Raw genomic sequence first — 17,378 nt, 5'->3', positions numbered from 1 at the left:
AGTTGCCTTTACATCGTCTGTGACGACAGGTGTTGTTATTGACTTTCTCAATGGCGTTTTCAATCGCCATGGTTACCCGGTAGAGTGGTTACGGACAATGGGCCACAATTCACGTTGGATGCGTTCACCACCTTTCTGCGAGAAAGAGGTATTACGGCCGTTCGCACGGCTGTCTATAATCCAGCCGCGAACGGGGCCATAGAACGGTTTAACAGAGTTCTTAAGGATTGTGTACAGTCGGCCATAGTACAAGCGAAGCCATGGAAAAGTACTGTTACAGACTTTCTTCAAGTTTATCGCTCTACTCCACATGCCACCACGGGATTGCCACCCTTCGCCACCCTTCGAATTACTCCATGGGCGGAAGATGAGAACAAAACTGAACGTTGCCCTTCATTCCCCTCCAAGCACTCTCCAGCCAACCGATGTTCGCAAGCGAGTTGTTTTAAGCAATCTCAAATGAAGCGTAATACTGATGCAAAACGTGGAGCAAGACGGCTTATCCTCAAAGAGGGGGACAGGGTGCGGGTGCGCAAGCCCTTTCATGTGCCCAAGGGACACTGCAAATTTTCTGATCCTGTTGAAATTGAGAAACAAGTGGGCCCGAATACCAACTTGCGAGAGGATGGAAGGAAATCGTATTCCTCACGATTGGAACGAGCTGTTCAGATGCCTGATCCTGCAGCTGAGCTTGCGGAGCAAAGTTCTTTCTGTAATGAAGCTGAAAACCTTCCGCGGGCTGAGGAACGTCCATCAAGAATGTGCAAACCTCCCTCATGGCTAAAAGATTTCGAGACGTAAATGTATAGTTATACATTGCAGAGCCTATAGCTTATATGTTCTGTTCCTGTTATAATTAATATAAGCTTGTTTTGTGCTCAAGCAATATATTTTGAGAAGAAGAAAAAAATACTGTGCAACAATTTTACTTCCTTGGGTTATTGCTTAATGTTGGAATGAAACATATTTTTTTGTTTTATGGTAATTATTGATAGATTTAAGTGGGAAGGAAAATATCTTACGTATTGGGGGGATGTTGTGTCTACATAAACTGCTGTTACAAGAACTGAACACTAGAGGGAGATAGAGAAGTGCTATCGATCAGTGTTGATATAAGAGAGGTTCATGTGAGTTCGACATGTGAGTTTGACCTGGATTAAAAAGAGTGAGCATCTAAGAATTCTTGTGCCATCGCATCATTTATTGTTTTGTAAAATTAAGTAACAGTATAACACATTCCCTCCTGAAACATGCAGAGGCGGAAAGTGTGAATAGGAGCTGTCCATGAGCTAGGAGCAGGAGACAATTTTGCTAGGTATTCTGATTAATTATTTTTTCATTTTGCCTCCACGTTTCCCCAACTGCCTTTTCTCGAGCTTCTTCTCCTGTTCATACGGTAATCTCTCTACTGTGCGACAGAGAGTCGCGTGGGTATGACGCAATCGTTAGCCTACTTTTACAAAAACTGCTTCTATGGGGCCATAACATAAGTTACAAGGTAATGGAGCATTTAATACATTGTCGTGTTTCTTTAGAAATAAATAAAGGACAAATGGGGTCTTCAAACATCTCAGATGTAAAGTTATTCGCTGTCAAAGTGACGCCAAAATGAATGGGAGTCAATGGGAACGCTAACGCAAGTGAAGTTCTGCTACAAGATGGCAGCTCCCGTGAGGCTTCAACTTCCGGTCAATGGATTACCCCCTTGCACAATATACACAAATCCGGCGAAACAAGGAAGTAAAGCAGCGCCGCCATTACTGCGGGCCTTGCTGCTGCGGAAGTAGTGTGTTGTTCTCGTAGGCGGCTATAGCAGATGTTAGATGCTTTTTTTTAGTTATTTGATTGTCTTTTCATGAATAAACAAACACTGTTATGTTGTCTTGATTGATACTGTGAAGCAGCTTTGCGCTATATTAATATATTTGACTTGACTTGACTATTTTGTACGTATGTCCAGTGATGCCGGGAAGAGCGTGTTGTGTGGTTGGCTGTTTTAATAATTTTCTCTGTATTGTTACTGACACATTATGGTACGAGTTCACTGCCTGTGAAAACCTCACGACACCTTTTAATGTGATGAGCTCATCTGCGATGGTATGCAGTATCTGGCCAATCCATCCAGAGCTCGTGTAATTCTGACCTTCAATCAATGTCCTGTAATTTAGGTTCTGAAGCTCATCGCATGCCAGACGATTAATAAAATAATCTTGAATACCTGTAAGAACATGCATTTCATTGCTAAAACTGGTCGTTGCTAATAGTTGTCTGCAACTTGTGAATAGGGTTGCCAACTTCAGAGAAAAATGTGGGACAAGTGTTGTTCTTTACAGGAATATAAGAGACACTGAAAATATTTGTACTGTATCAAACAGTATGTCATTTCAGGTTAGTATTCGTTTAAAATTTTCTTTTTTTAAACACAAAAGTTTAAACATTTGTTTTGCTTAACCTATTTATGTACAATTTAATTGTAAATCGGATTTTAAGATCACACAAAATAAAAAAAAAACATTACACAAATCTTCTTCTTCTCACATTACACAAATCTTACACATACTTCAAAATAATAGCATTTATCTGAAATAAAAAGCTTTTGTAACATATGCTACATTTGAAAAAAATTAAAGAAAGTAATAGCCTACTTTTATTCAAGGACGCATTAAAGTAATCAAAAAGTGAACGCAGAAATTTATAATGTTACAAAGATTTTTTATTTCGAATAAATCTACTTTGAATCTTCTATTCATCAAGGAATCCTGACTTTTTAAAAAGAAAACATTAATAATAATCAGAAATGTTTCTTGGGCAGCAAATCACATCAGCATTTTATTACCTCTGTAATATTTCATGTTTTCTTGCGTGGCTGGATGTTGAGTTTGTATGGTCTGATGCGCGTGTGGGCTGTGATGGATTATGACCGGTGTCGTGATCATTCTCAAATGTTGTGTTGCTGGTGTAGTCAATTTAATCGGGACAGTTGGCATGTGAACATATTAGCAAGACATCTTTGACTATGACAGCGTTCGGTTTTATTGTTGTCATAAATTAATACACGTCTTAATTACATTACATTAGGCTGACGCATTTTTACATTAACACATGTTATCAATAAATTACCTTTATCTGTAAGTTTTGGCCACTGCCTGACATCATCTACCCAATGTAAACCAGACATTTTATTTCATAAGCAGGATCCGCTGAAATATCATAATATTTGAAATATCATAAGAGGGCTGTCACCGTCACACTTCGCAGGCCCGCAGTAATGGCGGCAGGCAAGATGGCGGCGCCCATAGAGTTTGCGACGGATTTGTGTATAGTTATTCATTTTACACGCTTAGAAGAGTTTTATTTTGTGTCACCGTCCTAGGTCGAGTTACACTGCTCGAGTAACTGTATTTGTTGTCATAACAAAGACATTTCAAATAAAGTGTTACCCTGTATTTAAATAGGGAAAACGCGGAGGTGTTTGGTCGCTTCTCTGCTTGGCCCATATTGAAAGAACTGGGCTAGTCAAGTGCTATCAAAGTGTCTTGCGTGCCAGAGCTATTGAGTGCATGCATTGGGTCTCATTCATGAAACATTGGTAAATATAAGAGTAAATATGAGAGTGATTTGCGCGTAAAGAGACCTTCTCGAAAACTCGTAAACGTCAGATGTGATAGTGAAATTTGTGTGTGTGGTAGTGAATTCCAACCAGTCGTAAACGGGATGCTCGTTCATTCTCAATTAACATAAATCCCGCCCATTATATCCGACTGACATCTATATATAGGCATATAATAACATAAATGCGAATGAAAAAGAAAGATTTCTCGGATGCAGAAATTGAAGTTTTATTATCAGAAGTTCATTCAAAACAAAAATTTTATGAGCAGGTGTGGATTTCTTGCATACCAACTAACATTTGGAAAATACAAAACAATTTAATGAATACGAAAATTTACGCTAGAACCACTTTACCCACGATTTACACAAAGATTCATTCTGCTCGTGTTTCATGAATGAGACCCAATGAGACGACAGAGGTATGTATCAACTCGTCTTAGTTAAGGGAATAACATAGTTTAATATGAAAAAAATGGTGGAGTATCCCTTTAAGGTTGGTCTCTTTTTAAATAAGACACCAAGCAGATCCTTGTAGAAGTTAAAGCAATAATTCGAAAGTTCAAGTGTAAAAAAGCTATAAAAATATACTTTAAAGCAAATGTACTGAACTGAACAGTTTTTATTTTATACAAAATATATTTTACAAAATAATTTTGATTTGTTTTCTAGAAAATCAAAGGCATTTGTCTAACCAAAATTGTATTACAAATTGAAAAATGTTGTCCGCTAAAAGGATTTAGAATACCATTTCCAAGATGTCAAATTTCAAAGAGTTTTTTAAAGGATAAAAGTATTTAAGCTTTCAAATGATAACTAATTCTTGATGATTACTAAAATACATGACATGGGGAAAAAAATCAATAAAAGCACACAAAGTGTCCCGCTACCGGAATAATGACAATTGACAGGCTATCTAACATGAACTAACAATGAGTAATACATTTTTGACAATTAATATTTGTAATTAAAGTAATTAATCTTTGTTCAAGTAAAAGTTTAGAAAAACAGTTGTTCATTGAAAGTGTCACAGTGTCGGGTGTATGTTCCCTGGTGTCCACTAGAGGTCCTCTTTCCCCATGGTGTCATTCACTTTTGGAACTACATTCCCCACAATCCTTGTCTGCGCTCATCACTGTTCATTGCACTCAGCTGTTCCCCATCATGATTGTCATGTTCTGTGTGTATAACTACCCTGCCTATTTAATGTTTGTAACGGAGTCCTTGTTTAAAGGGTCAGTTCACCCAAAAATGAAAATTAAGTCATTATTTACTCACCCCCATGCTGTACTAACCCTGTAAGACCTTCGTTCATCTTCAGAACACAAATAAAGATATTTTTGATTAAATTTGAGAGGTGGATCACTGCTACATGGGCTCCTAAAGGATTGAAACTTGACGGCCCAGAAAGTCATTGAAGAAAATGTTTAAATAGGATGTGACTACAGTGGCTCAAGTATAAGTTTATAAAGGGACAAGAATACTTTTTGTGCGAAAATAACAACTTTATTCGACTATTCCTTTTCTTCCTTCTGGGCCTGAGATGAGAGTTCAAGAGATTTCCACGACACATGCGCGAGAATTGTGTTCTTATTCTATGACTTCTTGTTCAGTTCTCGCGCATGCGTCGTGCAAATCTCTTGAACTCTCGTCTCAGGCCCAGAAGGAAGAAAAGGAATAGTCGAATAAAGTTGTTTTTATATTTATGTTTTATATATTTTATATTTATGTTTTATTTCCGCACAAAAAAGTATTCTCGTCACTTGATAAACTTATACTTGAGCCACTGAAACATTTTCTTCAATAACTTTCTGGGCCGTCAAGTTTCAGTCCTTTAGGAGCCTATGTAGCAGTGATCCACCTCTCAAATTTAATAAAAAAATATCTTCATTTGTGTTCTGAAGATGAATGTAGGTCTTACGGGGTTGTTACAGCATGAGGGTGAGTAATTAATGACTTAATTTTCATTTTTGGGTGAACTAACCCTGTATCTGGTATTTAAATTACCATGGCCATTTATATGAGCACACTTACACATCAATTAGGGTAGCATGGTCGGAGGTGATCCGAGAAAAGTGGTTTTCCACCATGGTCACAGTGCCCGTAAGTGCCACATGCCCACAGCCGCAGAACAGAGCCACACCCGAAAAGCACAAGACGGTGGCCACCAAAGAGGCATAGGGGACACCACCCAGACACTTGATGCAACACTCGAAGCAGCCTGTAGGGGGAAAAAAAGACATTTTGTGTTTTGTCAGAATTCGCTCCAGCAAATGCTACTTCCTAGTTTGTGTTTGTGGTGAGCAGGACACCTGAGGGACGTGAGAGAACATCGCAAGGCCGGTGGTGCAATTACTAATGAGCAGCACCTGTGAAGCACACCGGTGTCGCATCTCTCATGGAGGAACAGAAGCGGAAGCATAAAGGGGGAGCGACAGAGTGGATGATTGATAGAGGAACAGGCCTGCTTTTGTTTGTATTTTATATTTTATTTTGTAAGCCAGCAGTCGTCCACGAGGGGCTGCTGGCCTGTAGTTATGTTTTATTTGGGTAGGTATTTTTGGGCAGGTATTTTGTTTGTTTATTTCATTTAAATAAAGTTTTATTTTGATTGATACCCGGTTCCTGCCTCCTTCTTCCCGAACCTTGTTACAGTGTTACTTTGATTTTTTTTTCTTGATGTGCTTATTATTCACACATATATTTGGTAACACTTTATTTGGATAGTCAATCTGTAGATGCTCTAAAAGTATCAACAGAGTATCAGTATTATTTCTCTACTGAATGTCTGCAGACTTTCAACAGTTCATCTGTACATGATTTACAAACTATCAACAAATAATCATAAATTCATAATTGAATGTCTGTAGACATTCAACAACAAAGTGTTTGTAGTACATCTATAGATATTCAACAAACCATCTATAACCCATAAGAAGCATTTAAAACCACATTTGCAACTATCAGTAGCGGTCCCTGAATGTATATTTTCATTTTCTTTATGGCAATCTACATATCTATAGCTACTCAGCTGCATTGCTACAGCACATTTGTAGATTTTTCAGTAGCATCTCTGTATCTTTGCATTTTCATTATGGTAATTGTAAGAAATTACAGTCTGCTCCGATCAAACTTCCACTCCAATATAGATTATATTGAAATGTTCCTTCACTTGAAAGAGCTTATTTATCATAGAATCAATTCCTTACAATCTTAAACAAAATCACAGAGTCACGTTTATCACCTATAGAGTGGGAAAGACAGTGGGTATTCAAGAACCATCTTGATTAGGGAGTTTCTGAGAGATATTATCACCTTTAAACATTTGACCGTATCACTCTAACACTTGTATCGTTCTCTTCGATTTACATTTAAAGACAGAGTTTGGAATAACAAAGACATAGACACGGAGGCACCACTTGTCTCGTTCTCTTCAATTTACATTTAAAGACAGAGTTTCAGCCCCACGCTGATAGAGAAGACAAATCTGTTTGCCTTGATTTACATTTAAGAGAAAGCTTAATTTACATGCTGAGGGGGAAAACAGATGTAATACTGTATAAAATGTTTGCGCTGGGATGAGTTCGGGGTTCATTCTGACGCTGGTGAACCCAAGGTGCTTTGTGTGCCTTGCCACTGCTATGCTGTAATAAACTTCATTTTTGAGATCTTCGAAGTCCACTTCATTTTTTCTTACATTGGCGAGCCACCCTTCCAGAAGGTTTCCAACAAAAAGCGGGGAAAAGGTAAGAAAAAAGCTGTTTTCTTTCATTTATGCTGTTTTGTCAGGAAACCCCTTGTTTTAAAAAAATCTAGAAAAGGAAAATTTAAGGACAGAAGAGAATTTGGTTTATTCAGTCTTAGCAGGAGGAGTTGTTAAGCCTATTCTGTACAATTTTGTTTAAGATTCTAACGGAACTGAATCAACCCGAAGATAGTGTGGTGACAGAGTTGTATTAGAATTGTTGTTTCTAAAGTAATTGAAACAAAGTGCTTAAGTGTTAAGTTTCTAAAGTAACTGAAACTTGTGATCGGTCTCTTATAATTCTGTTGAGATTCTAAAGTAAGTGAATAAACCCGTCCCGAAGTAGTGTGGTGGCAGAATTATATTAGATTTGTTGTTTCTAAAGTAACTGAAACAAATGTGTATGTTTCTAACGTATTATGTTGGTGAAGTTGTTATAATTCTGAGGAAATTCTAAAGTAATTGAATCGACCCGACGCAGTGTGGTCACAGAATTATTTCACAACTATTGTGTGTTAGGAGGAGTTGTTAAGCCTATTCTGTACGATTTTGTTTAAGATTCTAACGGAATTGAATCAGCCTGAAGCAGTGTGGCAGCAGAGTTGTGTTGGAATTGTTGTTTCTAAAGTAATTGAAACAAAGGGCTTAAGTGTAAAGTTTCTAAAGTAACTGAAACTTGGTGTTGGCCTCTTATAATTCTGTTAAGATTCTAAAGTAAGTGAATAAACCCGAAGTAGTGTGGTGGCAGAATTATATTTGATCAGTTGTTTCTAAAGTATCCGAAACAAAAGTGTATGCAGCCTACTTGAAACCGATTGTGAAGTCGTAATAATTCTGAAAAAATTCTAAAGTAATTGAATAGATCCGACGCAGTGTGGTCACAGAATTATTTCACAACGATTGTGTTTTGTATAGTAGATTAGTGAGTCTGACACCGTGGCTGTGTGAAATTTAAAACAAAAAACCCGAAGCAGTGTGGTTTTGCCCGACGTGTGGCAGTGTTTTAAATTTTAGAAATATTGTTTGAGCCCAAAGTTCTGTGGATAAGTCAACTGTTTTGAGAAAATAACATAAAACCCGACGTAGTGTGGTTTTGTCCGACGTACTGTGACAGTGTTATTTTTTTAAACTGTTTTGTCCAGTGAAATTTATGGTTTAAAAAGACTGTGGCCATGGTTAAGTTAAGCCTCAGGTAGTGTGGCTATCTTGTTCATTTGCGTCCGAAGTAGGCTACTGGAGCTGTGAATAATTATACGATTGGTAGTTATTTAAAATCAGACTTTGTGAATAACTATTAGATCACGAGATAGTCTAAAGCCAGATAAAACTTTTGAAAATGGAAGAAATTATTGTGAAATACATCGCTAAACATGGTTCTCAGGGAATGTTTGACGGAATAGAGAATATTGTTGATAAACCATATGAGTGGGCGATCTCTAAGTTTGAAAATGATCCCAAAATGCCTAAGAACAAAAATGGGAAAATTGCTAATGCACTTCAAGCTCTTTTTGCTTCATACAAAGTAACTAGGAGGAGAGTAGATGAGTTAGAGGCTGAAAATGAGCGACTCAGTGTTGGGGTGATTTCTACAAAAAATTACCTGGCTAGTGAAACGATATGGAAAGAAGAAAAGGTGAAGATGCAGAATGAGATCGCACTTCTTAGAACTAACAATAGTATGCTCAAATCATCTGTGGAAATATTGTCCAAAAATTTGGAGGAAGCAAAGGCAGCTTGTCAGTTCATGATAAAGAGCGACACAACTGAGAAAAACCATAGTAACACATTGTTAGATGTCAGATTGTGTAACCCAGTTCCAGAAATGCCAGATTTGCAGGAAGATAGAGCTGAGGGTTGGGAAAAAGATTCTCTGTCATTCAGTAGCCAATACTCAGACTGTAGAGTCAGATTTCCCATGGCCCCAGTCCATACTACGACGACTATGCATGCTAGTGAAGGTGGAGAAGAGCCAATGACCTCTACCATAGTCCGAGGATTTAATCCAACTGAACTAGAAACTATGATCAAGAATATTGGTAAATTTGATCCTGCCAAACAAGATCCATTAGATTTTCTGAAAAACTTGGAGGAATATGCTGAAGTGTACAATTTAACAGATGGTGAGGTGTGTGTTGTGTTAAGAATGTGCTTGCCTGACACTTTGTCTGGAGCCTTAACTCAGAAAGTGAAGGACAGAAATGCTAATAAGTCAGAGAGGAAAAAGGCACTGCTCGAAGTCTTAGGTGTGATGTCAGTTAATTGGGATAGAATATCTGAGATGCGCATGAGGAAAGGGGAGCATCCAGCAGCTTTTTCAGAACGATTATTGGAGATGTTTAAAACTTTCAGTGGCAATCCTGATATTACTAAGAATGATGTCAGTTTCAAGACTGCCTTGATTAACAAATGTGACCCACTCACCCGGTCTGCTGTGACAATGCTTGTGACTCCACTCTCTGAATACACTGACATTATTGGTAAAATGACACAGTTTTACAACAATAATGCTAATAGTCAAATGAAAACGGTCAAATCTAGACATCCAGTTGCTGCCGTTGGCGGGAGAGAATGTTGGTCTAATGGTTTCCATCATAGACCAAAGATATTTGCAAGAATAAATTCAGAAGGTGTTGTTATTTGCTATGCATGTGGAAAAGCTGGTCACATTGCTAGACATTGTCAAGACAATGAGAGACCTCTACAAAGCTTTGTCTGTCATGCATGTGGAAAGGATGGTCACATTGCAAGGCACTGTTTAGAGAAAAGAAAGGAAGATCAGGAAGTTGTTTGTTTTGCTTGTGGACTGATGGGGCACAAGGCAAGAAGGTGTCACTTGTCACACAAAAGAAAGTTGAGCTATCATGGTTGCTTAAGAAAATAGGCAATTTAGAAACCCAGTTGGCAATGTTGAAAGGAAATAAAGAAGCGATTCACACCTTGTCCAACGTATCACCGCATGAGCAACAGGACTGTAGCTCAGTCTCAAGCAGATGCTGATACAAATTAGAATTAGGTTTATGATAGTAACACGTTTTAGAAAAGGATTTATTATCAAAAGGGGGGTGATTCTTTATGCAGTTGTAATTTACAACAAATGTTTTAATGACATTATGTTTAGGAATATATATTTTTTTGTTTTAAATGTTACCAATGTTTGATGTTTTGAGATTAAATTTCTGTGACTTTGATGTTTAAATGTGAAAAGATGATTGTGGGGGAAACGGGGGGCAACCTCTTCTTTTGGTCATTGTTTCAGATATAAGCATCGAGATGTTTGCCTGAAACGTGTAACCTCCTGGAGAAAGATGACATGGTCGTTTGAAGGACGAGAAGGAAGTAGAACCAGTGGAGCCAGGGGATTCTCTCAAGAAAAGAACAGAATACAGAGATTTCCAGACCCGCAAGATCCAGAACTCCAGGCCTAAGAGACCTAGAAACCCTGAGACCCACCATGGGATGGATGGAACTGATGAAGAGGCACAGACTCGAGCACAACAATGACTGCGTCTTCTAGAAGAACTTATGGTCCATGTGAAAAAGAATAGACAATGAGAAAAGAAACAAGAAGAGATCAAACCATTTCAGAGACTATAGACAGCAGTCTTTGCACATGGAAAACAAGTGGGCAGAGGACATACCCACTCTAAGAAATGCACAAAGACACAAAGACTGAACATGAAGAGACAAGTATATGCATACTCATTTCCATTAGATATATTGTTGTCAAGTGGATGCACACATGTGGATAAAGGATGTCCACACTGAGAAAATGAAAAACCACACACACCCACACACACACACACTATATTGTCTATTGATTGCTGATTGTTTGAGTTATCAAAGCTAAAACAAAATGCTAACATCACTGATACACATTGTGAAGAAAAAAAAACGAAGTTTTGACAAAAACAAATGCATGATGGAGACTTGGCTATTGCCTATACTGGTTTACTTTGAGATGTAACCTTTAAAACTGCTGTTTGTGTATGTATCATTCTTATTATCGGTCAGTGCGTTAGGTTATGTTGTATGTGTTCCATGTTGAAACGTCAGGTTGAAGATAATTCTATGATCAATATTGGACGTTCCCGTTGGATGTGATGGTTCTTGACTACCTCTCTCAAACCCAAATATTTTTCAAAAAAAAAAAAAAAAAAAAAAAAAATCTTAACACAAACTATGATAGGTCTGCTCAAGTGAAGTAGAGCTGTAACCAGTGTGCATGAGGTGTCATTCCTATGACGGGTAAGACTTCTCCGATGGCCATAGGGGGGCAACCTAAGCCAGGGTGGCACCGCCACTGGGCACCTGCCCACCAGGAAAGGGAGGTGTTATTTAGGAAAAGGGAGTGGATGTGATGCTACTTGTGGCCAAGAGCATCAAAGGGGGGAATCTGTAAGAAATTACAGTCTGCTCCGATCAAACTTCCACTCCAATATAGATTATATTGAAATGTTCCTTCACTTGAAAGAGCTTATTTATCATAGAATCAATTCCTTACAATCTTAAACAAAATCACAGAGTCACGTTTATCACCTATAGAGTGGGAAAGACAGTGGGTATTCAAGAACCATCTTGATTAGGGAGTTTCTGAGAGATATTATCACCTTTAAACATTTGACCGTATCACTCTAACACTTGTATCGTTCTCTTCGATTTACATTTAAAGACAGAGTTTGGAATAACAAAGACATAGACACGGAGGCACCACTTGTCTCGTTCTCTTCAATTTACATTTAAAGACAGAGTTTCAGCCCCACGCTGATAGAGAAGACAAATCTGTTTGCCTTGATTTACATTTAAGAGAAAGCTTAATTTACATGCTGAGGGGGAAAACAGATGTAATACTGTATAAAATGTTTGCGCTGGGATGAGTTCGGGGTTCATTCTGACGCTGGTGAACCCAAGGTGCTTTGTGTGCCTTGCCACTGCTATGCTGTAATAAACTTCATTTTTGAGATCTTCGAAGTCCACTTCATTTTTTCTTACATAATCTACATATTATGTATAGTTACTCAGCTGCATTGCTACGGCACATTTGTAGATTTTCAGTACCATATCGTTGCATTTTCATTATGGTAATCTTCATAATTTCTAAAGCTACTCAGCTGCATTGCATACCACACATTTGTAGATTTTCAGTAGCATCTCTGTATCTTTGCATTTTCATTACGGTAATCTATTATGCATACATAGTTACTCAGCTGCATTGCTACAGCACATTTGTAGATTTTCAGTAGCATCTCTGTATCTTTGCATTTTCATTACGGTAATCTACATATTATGCACATTTACTCAGCTGCATTGCTACAGCACATTTGTAGATTTTCAGTAGCATCTCTGTATGTATATGTTTATATCTGGTGTTCTATATGACACGTACAGCAAATATTTAGGAGTGTATTCACAACATCTCTAATGCATCCGTAACCATTTCACAACACATGTGATGTCATTCAAGTAACTATCCATAGATGTTCCTTGTGGCTATCCAAATGAAGTGAACCACAGGTGAAGCTTAGTTGACAGTTTATAGCGTATGTACTTCACATGAACAAATTATCAAGTCAGCAACAAAATCAGTGCATTTACAAACTCTCCCATGTTATAAAATAAATATCTACAAATCAAGTTCAGTGCATTCACAAACTGGAGCAATAGGGAAAATACCAGGTAAAAACGATCAACACGTCAACATCTTTTCTGGCTGTAATTCAAAAAAAGCATCAGAGGTCAACATTTTATTATTGAAATGAAATCCCAGAATTATATTGCCGGGTATATTGCATCATGTACCACCAGATATGAAAAGATACATACAGAGATGCTACTGAAAATACTGTAGCTATAGAATAGCTGTAGAAATATAGCTATTTCTGTAGCTGAGTAGCTATAGAAATTATGAAGATTACCATAATGAAAATGCAAAGATAAGAGATGGTACTGAAAATCTACAAATGTGTCGTAGCAATACAGCTGAGTAACTATACATAATATGTAGATTACCATAATGAAAATGTAAGTGTTCTGCCCTTTATCTCAAACGCCTTGCTTGAGTATGCAGTCAGATAACGCCTCCCAAAGACAACAGACACAGGGATTGTTTCTAAGGTTTACTGTTGCCCAAGGAATAACGTAAAACTGTAAAAATACAAAATACAGAATCCTAAATGTACAGTACAGAGTAAATTACACGTTTCGCATTAACACTACAAAGGCTTTACATTGCATATAGTAGTTAGCAACTATAACAGAAATAGATTGTGCATTTACAAAACAAGGAAAATTAAATTGACGATATAAACTTATGGATATAAGATATAGCAATTAAATATGCATAGGAATTATAATGTAGCAATATCTACATACCGAAAGTGCCTTCAAAACAACTTAAATGAAGGAGCAGAAGTAGCCATGACCGCATGCTCTTCTTTGCTGCTGGGCTCACATTAATGATGTCATCAAATAAAGACTTAAACAATATCATATGCAATACCCAACTCTGAACAGAAGGGGTCACTTTACGACAACTTTTAAATCAAATAAATGCAGAATGTTCATATAGAACAGCACACTCCCCGTCTGGTATTCAGGAAATACCAAACCTTCTTACTTGAGTGTAACCTGAACGGTTTATTCCGAATCTTCATGGAGGAGGAGTACTATCTCATTAATAGGTCTCAGAAACAGTTTGGGTCCGTCTTTCCCAATGATTTTTACTTGAACTTTTCGAACTCGCCCATCTTGGCTGGGGTAAGTTTCCGTTATGATGCCCAGGGGCCAATCGTTCCGTTTTGACTGAGAGTCCTTGAGCAGAACTATGCATCCTTTGGAAATGTTGGACTGTTGGTTTTGCCATTTTCGCCGATGCTGCAGGGTTGAAAGATACTGTTTACGCCATCTATCCCAGAAAGTGTTTGCGAGGCTTTGCACAGTACGCCACTGTTGTTTGTACAGATCAGGCTTTCCAAAGTCCCCAGGTGGAACTGAGCTAGTGCCAGTCTTTTGGGTAAGTAATGTGGAAGGTGTTAGGATGAAAGGATCTGTTGGATCCGTAGACACAGGAATCAGTGGTCTGTTGTTTATAATGGCAGTAACTTCAGCCATGAAGGTGGAGAGTACCTCGTGCGTGAGTTTAGAGGATGCCATCTGAAGAAGCATGGAGTCCAGAATTCTACGAGCAATGCCTATCATCCTCTCCCATGCACCCCCCATGTGCGACGAATGCGGAGGATTGAAAGTCCATGTGCAGCCGTGATCTGTCAGGAATTGTTTCACCGCCTTTTCATCAACATTGGAAGGAATTTGCAGGTCTTTACACGCTCCAATGAAATTGGTCCCTCTATCAGAGCGAATCTGTTTCACTGGACCCCGGATTGCCAGAAACCTCCTTAAAGCATTAATAAAACTGGAGGTATCTAGGGACTCAATCACTTCTATGTGAATGGCTCTGACACTTAAGCATGTGAATAGCACCGCCCATCTTTTGCTTTCTGCATAGACACCTCTTGTCCTACGAGCAGATACTGACCAGGGGCCAAACACATCTAGTCCCACATGTGTGAAGGGAGGCTCTGTGCTGAGCCTGTCAGCAGGCAGATCTGCCATCTTTTGAGTCTCGCAGCCCCTCCTGAGTCTGCGGCATACAACACAGGAATGGATGAGACTGTTCACACGTCTTTTGACTCCTATTATCCAGTAGCCAGCAGATCTTATCGCCCCCTCTGTGAAATGTCGACCCTGATGATGTGTTTGCTCGTGAAAGTGTCGTGTTAGAAGTAATGCTACATGGTTCCTACCAGGTATGAGGAGGGGTCTCTTTTCTTCAGAACCAAGATCTGCTTTGACCAGACGACCTCCGACCCTCAACAGTCCGCTTTGATCAATGAAGGGATCTAATTTTCGGATTGTGCTAGTTTTGGGAAGTGGTTTGTTCTGTTTGAGGCACTGCAACTCGTCAGCAAAGGTTTCCTGTTGTACTGCTCGTATGACAACTTCTGTGCTCTGAAGTATTGTGTCAGCACTAAGAGGAAGTTTGCAACAGTGCCATCCTTTGCATGTCTGAGGTGTGTCATTTTGACCCTTCTTATAAGAGCGTGCAACATGAATCAACTTCCCAACAGCTCGGATCAGACGGCTCCAGTCCGAAAAGCGTTCAAAGCGGTTTGAGACAGTGGTATGCAACACTGTTACTTGTGGACGAACTTCTGAATCTCGATCAGGATCAACAAGTGCGAAGGGTTCTCTAGGGAAGGTCTCTGTTTTTGGATGATGCAAAAATGCTGGTCCACTGAACCAGATAGTGTCCTGCAATTTGGTTGGAGCAATTGGTCGTGTCGCGACATCAGCTGGATTATGCTCTGAGCTCACATAATGCCATTGTTCTGGATTAGTGCTTGTCCGGATTCTCTGTACACGATTGCTTACATAGACATGAAATCTACGTTTCTCGTTGTAGATATAGCCAAGTACCACTCTACTATCTGTGTAGAAGGTGATCTCATCGAATTTGACAGCAATCTCTGCAATGATGGTTTCCATCATGTTCACTGCCAAGACAGCCGCACAGAGTTCCAGGCGAGGTATAGTGTGCTCTGGTTGTGGCGCTAGCCTTGCTTTGCCTGTGATGAACCCCATATGACAGCTACCATCTGAATCAACTGTTTTGAGGTAAGCAACTGCTGCTATTACTTTCTCAGAAGCGTCTGAAAAAACACAGAGCTCCTTGAACTTGGAGCCTGACAACGATGTGGGCCCGTAGCTTCTTGGGACTTGTACATGTTGCAGTTCCTGCAGAGAATCTCTCCACTCCTCCCACACCTTTTGCTTACTCTCAGGTAAAGGTGCATCCCAGTCAGCAGAATTTCCAGTTAATTCCCTCAGTAGCGCTTTGCCCTGAACTGTGATGGGGGCCACAAATCCTAGTGGGTCATACAAACTGTTTATAACTGACAGCAGTCCGCGCCTAGTGTAAGGCCTTCCATCCTTTTGGACGTGGAAGTTGAAACAGTCTGTGTCCAGATTCCACAGCAAGCCAAGACTGCGTTGCATAGGAAGTGAGCTAACACCTAAGTCCAGTTCTTTCATTGATTTGGCGTAATCCTCAGATGGGAATGCTCCCATAACCTCCTTGCTGTTTGAAGCAAGTTTATGCAACTTCAAGTTGGATCCAGCCAGCATGTCTTGTGTCCTTTTTAACAGGTTGATTGCCATCTCTGCAGAAGGTAAGGACTTCAATCCATCATCCATATAAAAGTCTTGCTCCACGAACTGTAGGGCGTCTTGACCGAATTCCTCTTGTCCCTCTTGAGCTGCACGACGAAGACAGTAAATGGCCACTGCCGGAGAGGGACTGTTCCCAAATACGTGTACCTTCATACGGTATTCTGTGACCTCGTTCTCTGGGTTATTTTCATGAAACCAGAGGAACCTGAGGTGGTTCCTGTCTGCAGGTCGCACTTTAAAGCAGTGGAACATTTGCTGTATATCCACCATAAAGGCAACAGGCTCTTGCGAAACCGCATGAGGACACCAAGGAGGCTGTTGTTGAGGTCAGGACCCGTCAAGAGAACCTTGTTCAGTGATGTCCCTTTGCATTGAGCACTCGAGTCAAAGACCACTCGGATCTGGGATGGCTTTTTTGGATGGTACACAGGAAAAGAAGGTAGATACCAACACTGTTCATTGGGACCAACTGAAGGAGCAATCTCTGCATGATCATTTTGGAACAGCTTCTCCATAAAGGCAATAAAGTCTCTTTTCATCTCAGGCTTCTTCCTGAAAGACCGTAGGAGTGAATTGAAGCATTCCACAGCTTGTTGACGATTGTTTGGAAGATATTGCCTTGGCTGCTTGAATGGGAGTGGGGCAACCCATGAATTTTCCTCATCTTTATAGACTTCTCTATCCATGATCTGCAGAAAGAGTCTGTCCTCGATGGATGGGGCTGTTCTTTCGTCGTCTTTTGTTTTCTGAAATACATCACATTCTGCTAGTCTTTGAGTCCGCTCCTTGATAAGGGACT

The 17,378-nt window shown here is 39.4% G+C and overlaps 1 protein-coding gene across 3 annotated transcripts in view; it reads right to left on the bottom strand.

Annotated features, from left to right (window-relative positions):
- The window catches only part of gpm6ba (glycoprotein M6Ba), a 141,710-nt gene that overhangs the window by 46,942 nt on the left and 77,390 nt on the right, over positions 1 to 17,378 (bottom strand). The window contains exons 1-2 of one of the 3 annotated variants that reach the window (XM_039695060.2): positions 13,724 to 13,801; positions 5,644 to 5,830 (exon numbers count right to left, since the gene is read on the bottom strand). In XM_039695060.2, coding sequence (XP_039550994.1) covers positions 5,644 to 5,830; positions 13,724 to 13,778 — 242 coding nt within the window. In that variant the 5' untranslated portion in view covers positions 13,779 to 13,801. Of the gene's footprint in view, positions 1 to 5,643; positions 5,831 to 13,723; positions 16,854 to 17,378 lie in introns of those variants that run through there. The other 2 variants (XR_016168866.1, XM_039695069.2) reach the window with 2 other exon arrangements.

This window comes from Pimephales promelas, chromosome 6 (genome assembly GCF_988280905.1).
Source record: "Pimephales promelas chromosome 6, fPimPro1.hap1.1, whole genome shotgun sequence".
NCBI lineage: Eukaryota > Metazoa > Chordata > Actinopteri > Cypriniformes > Leuciscidae > Pimephales > Pimephales promelas.
The sequence above is the reverse complement of the archived record's forward strand: the minus strand, read 5'-3'. Positions and strand labels throughout refer to the sequence as shown.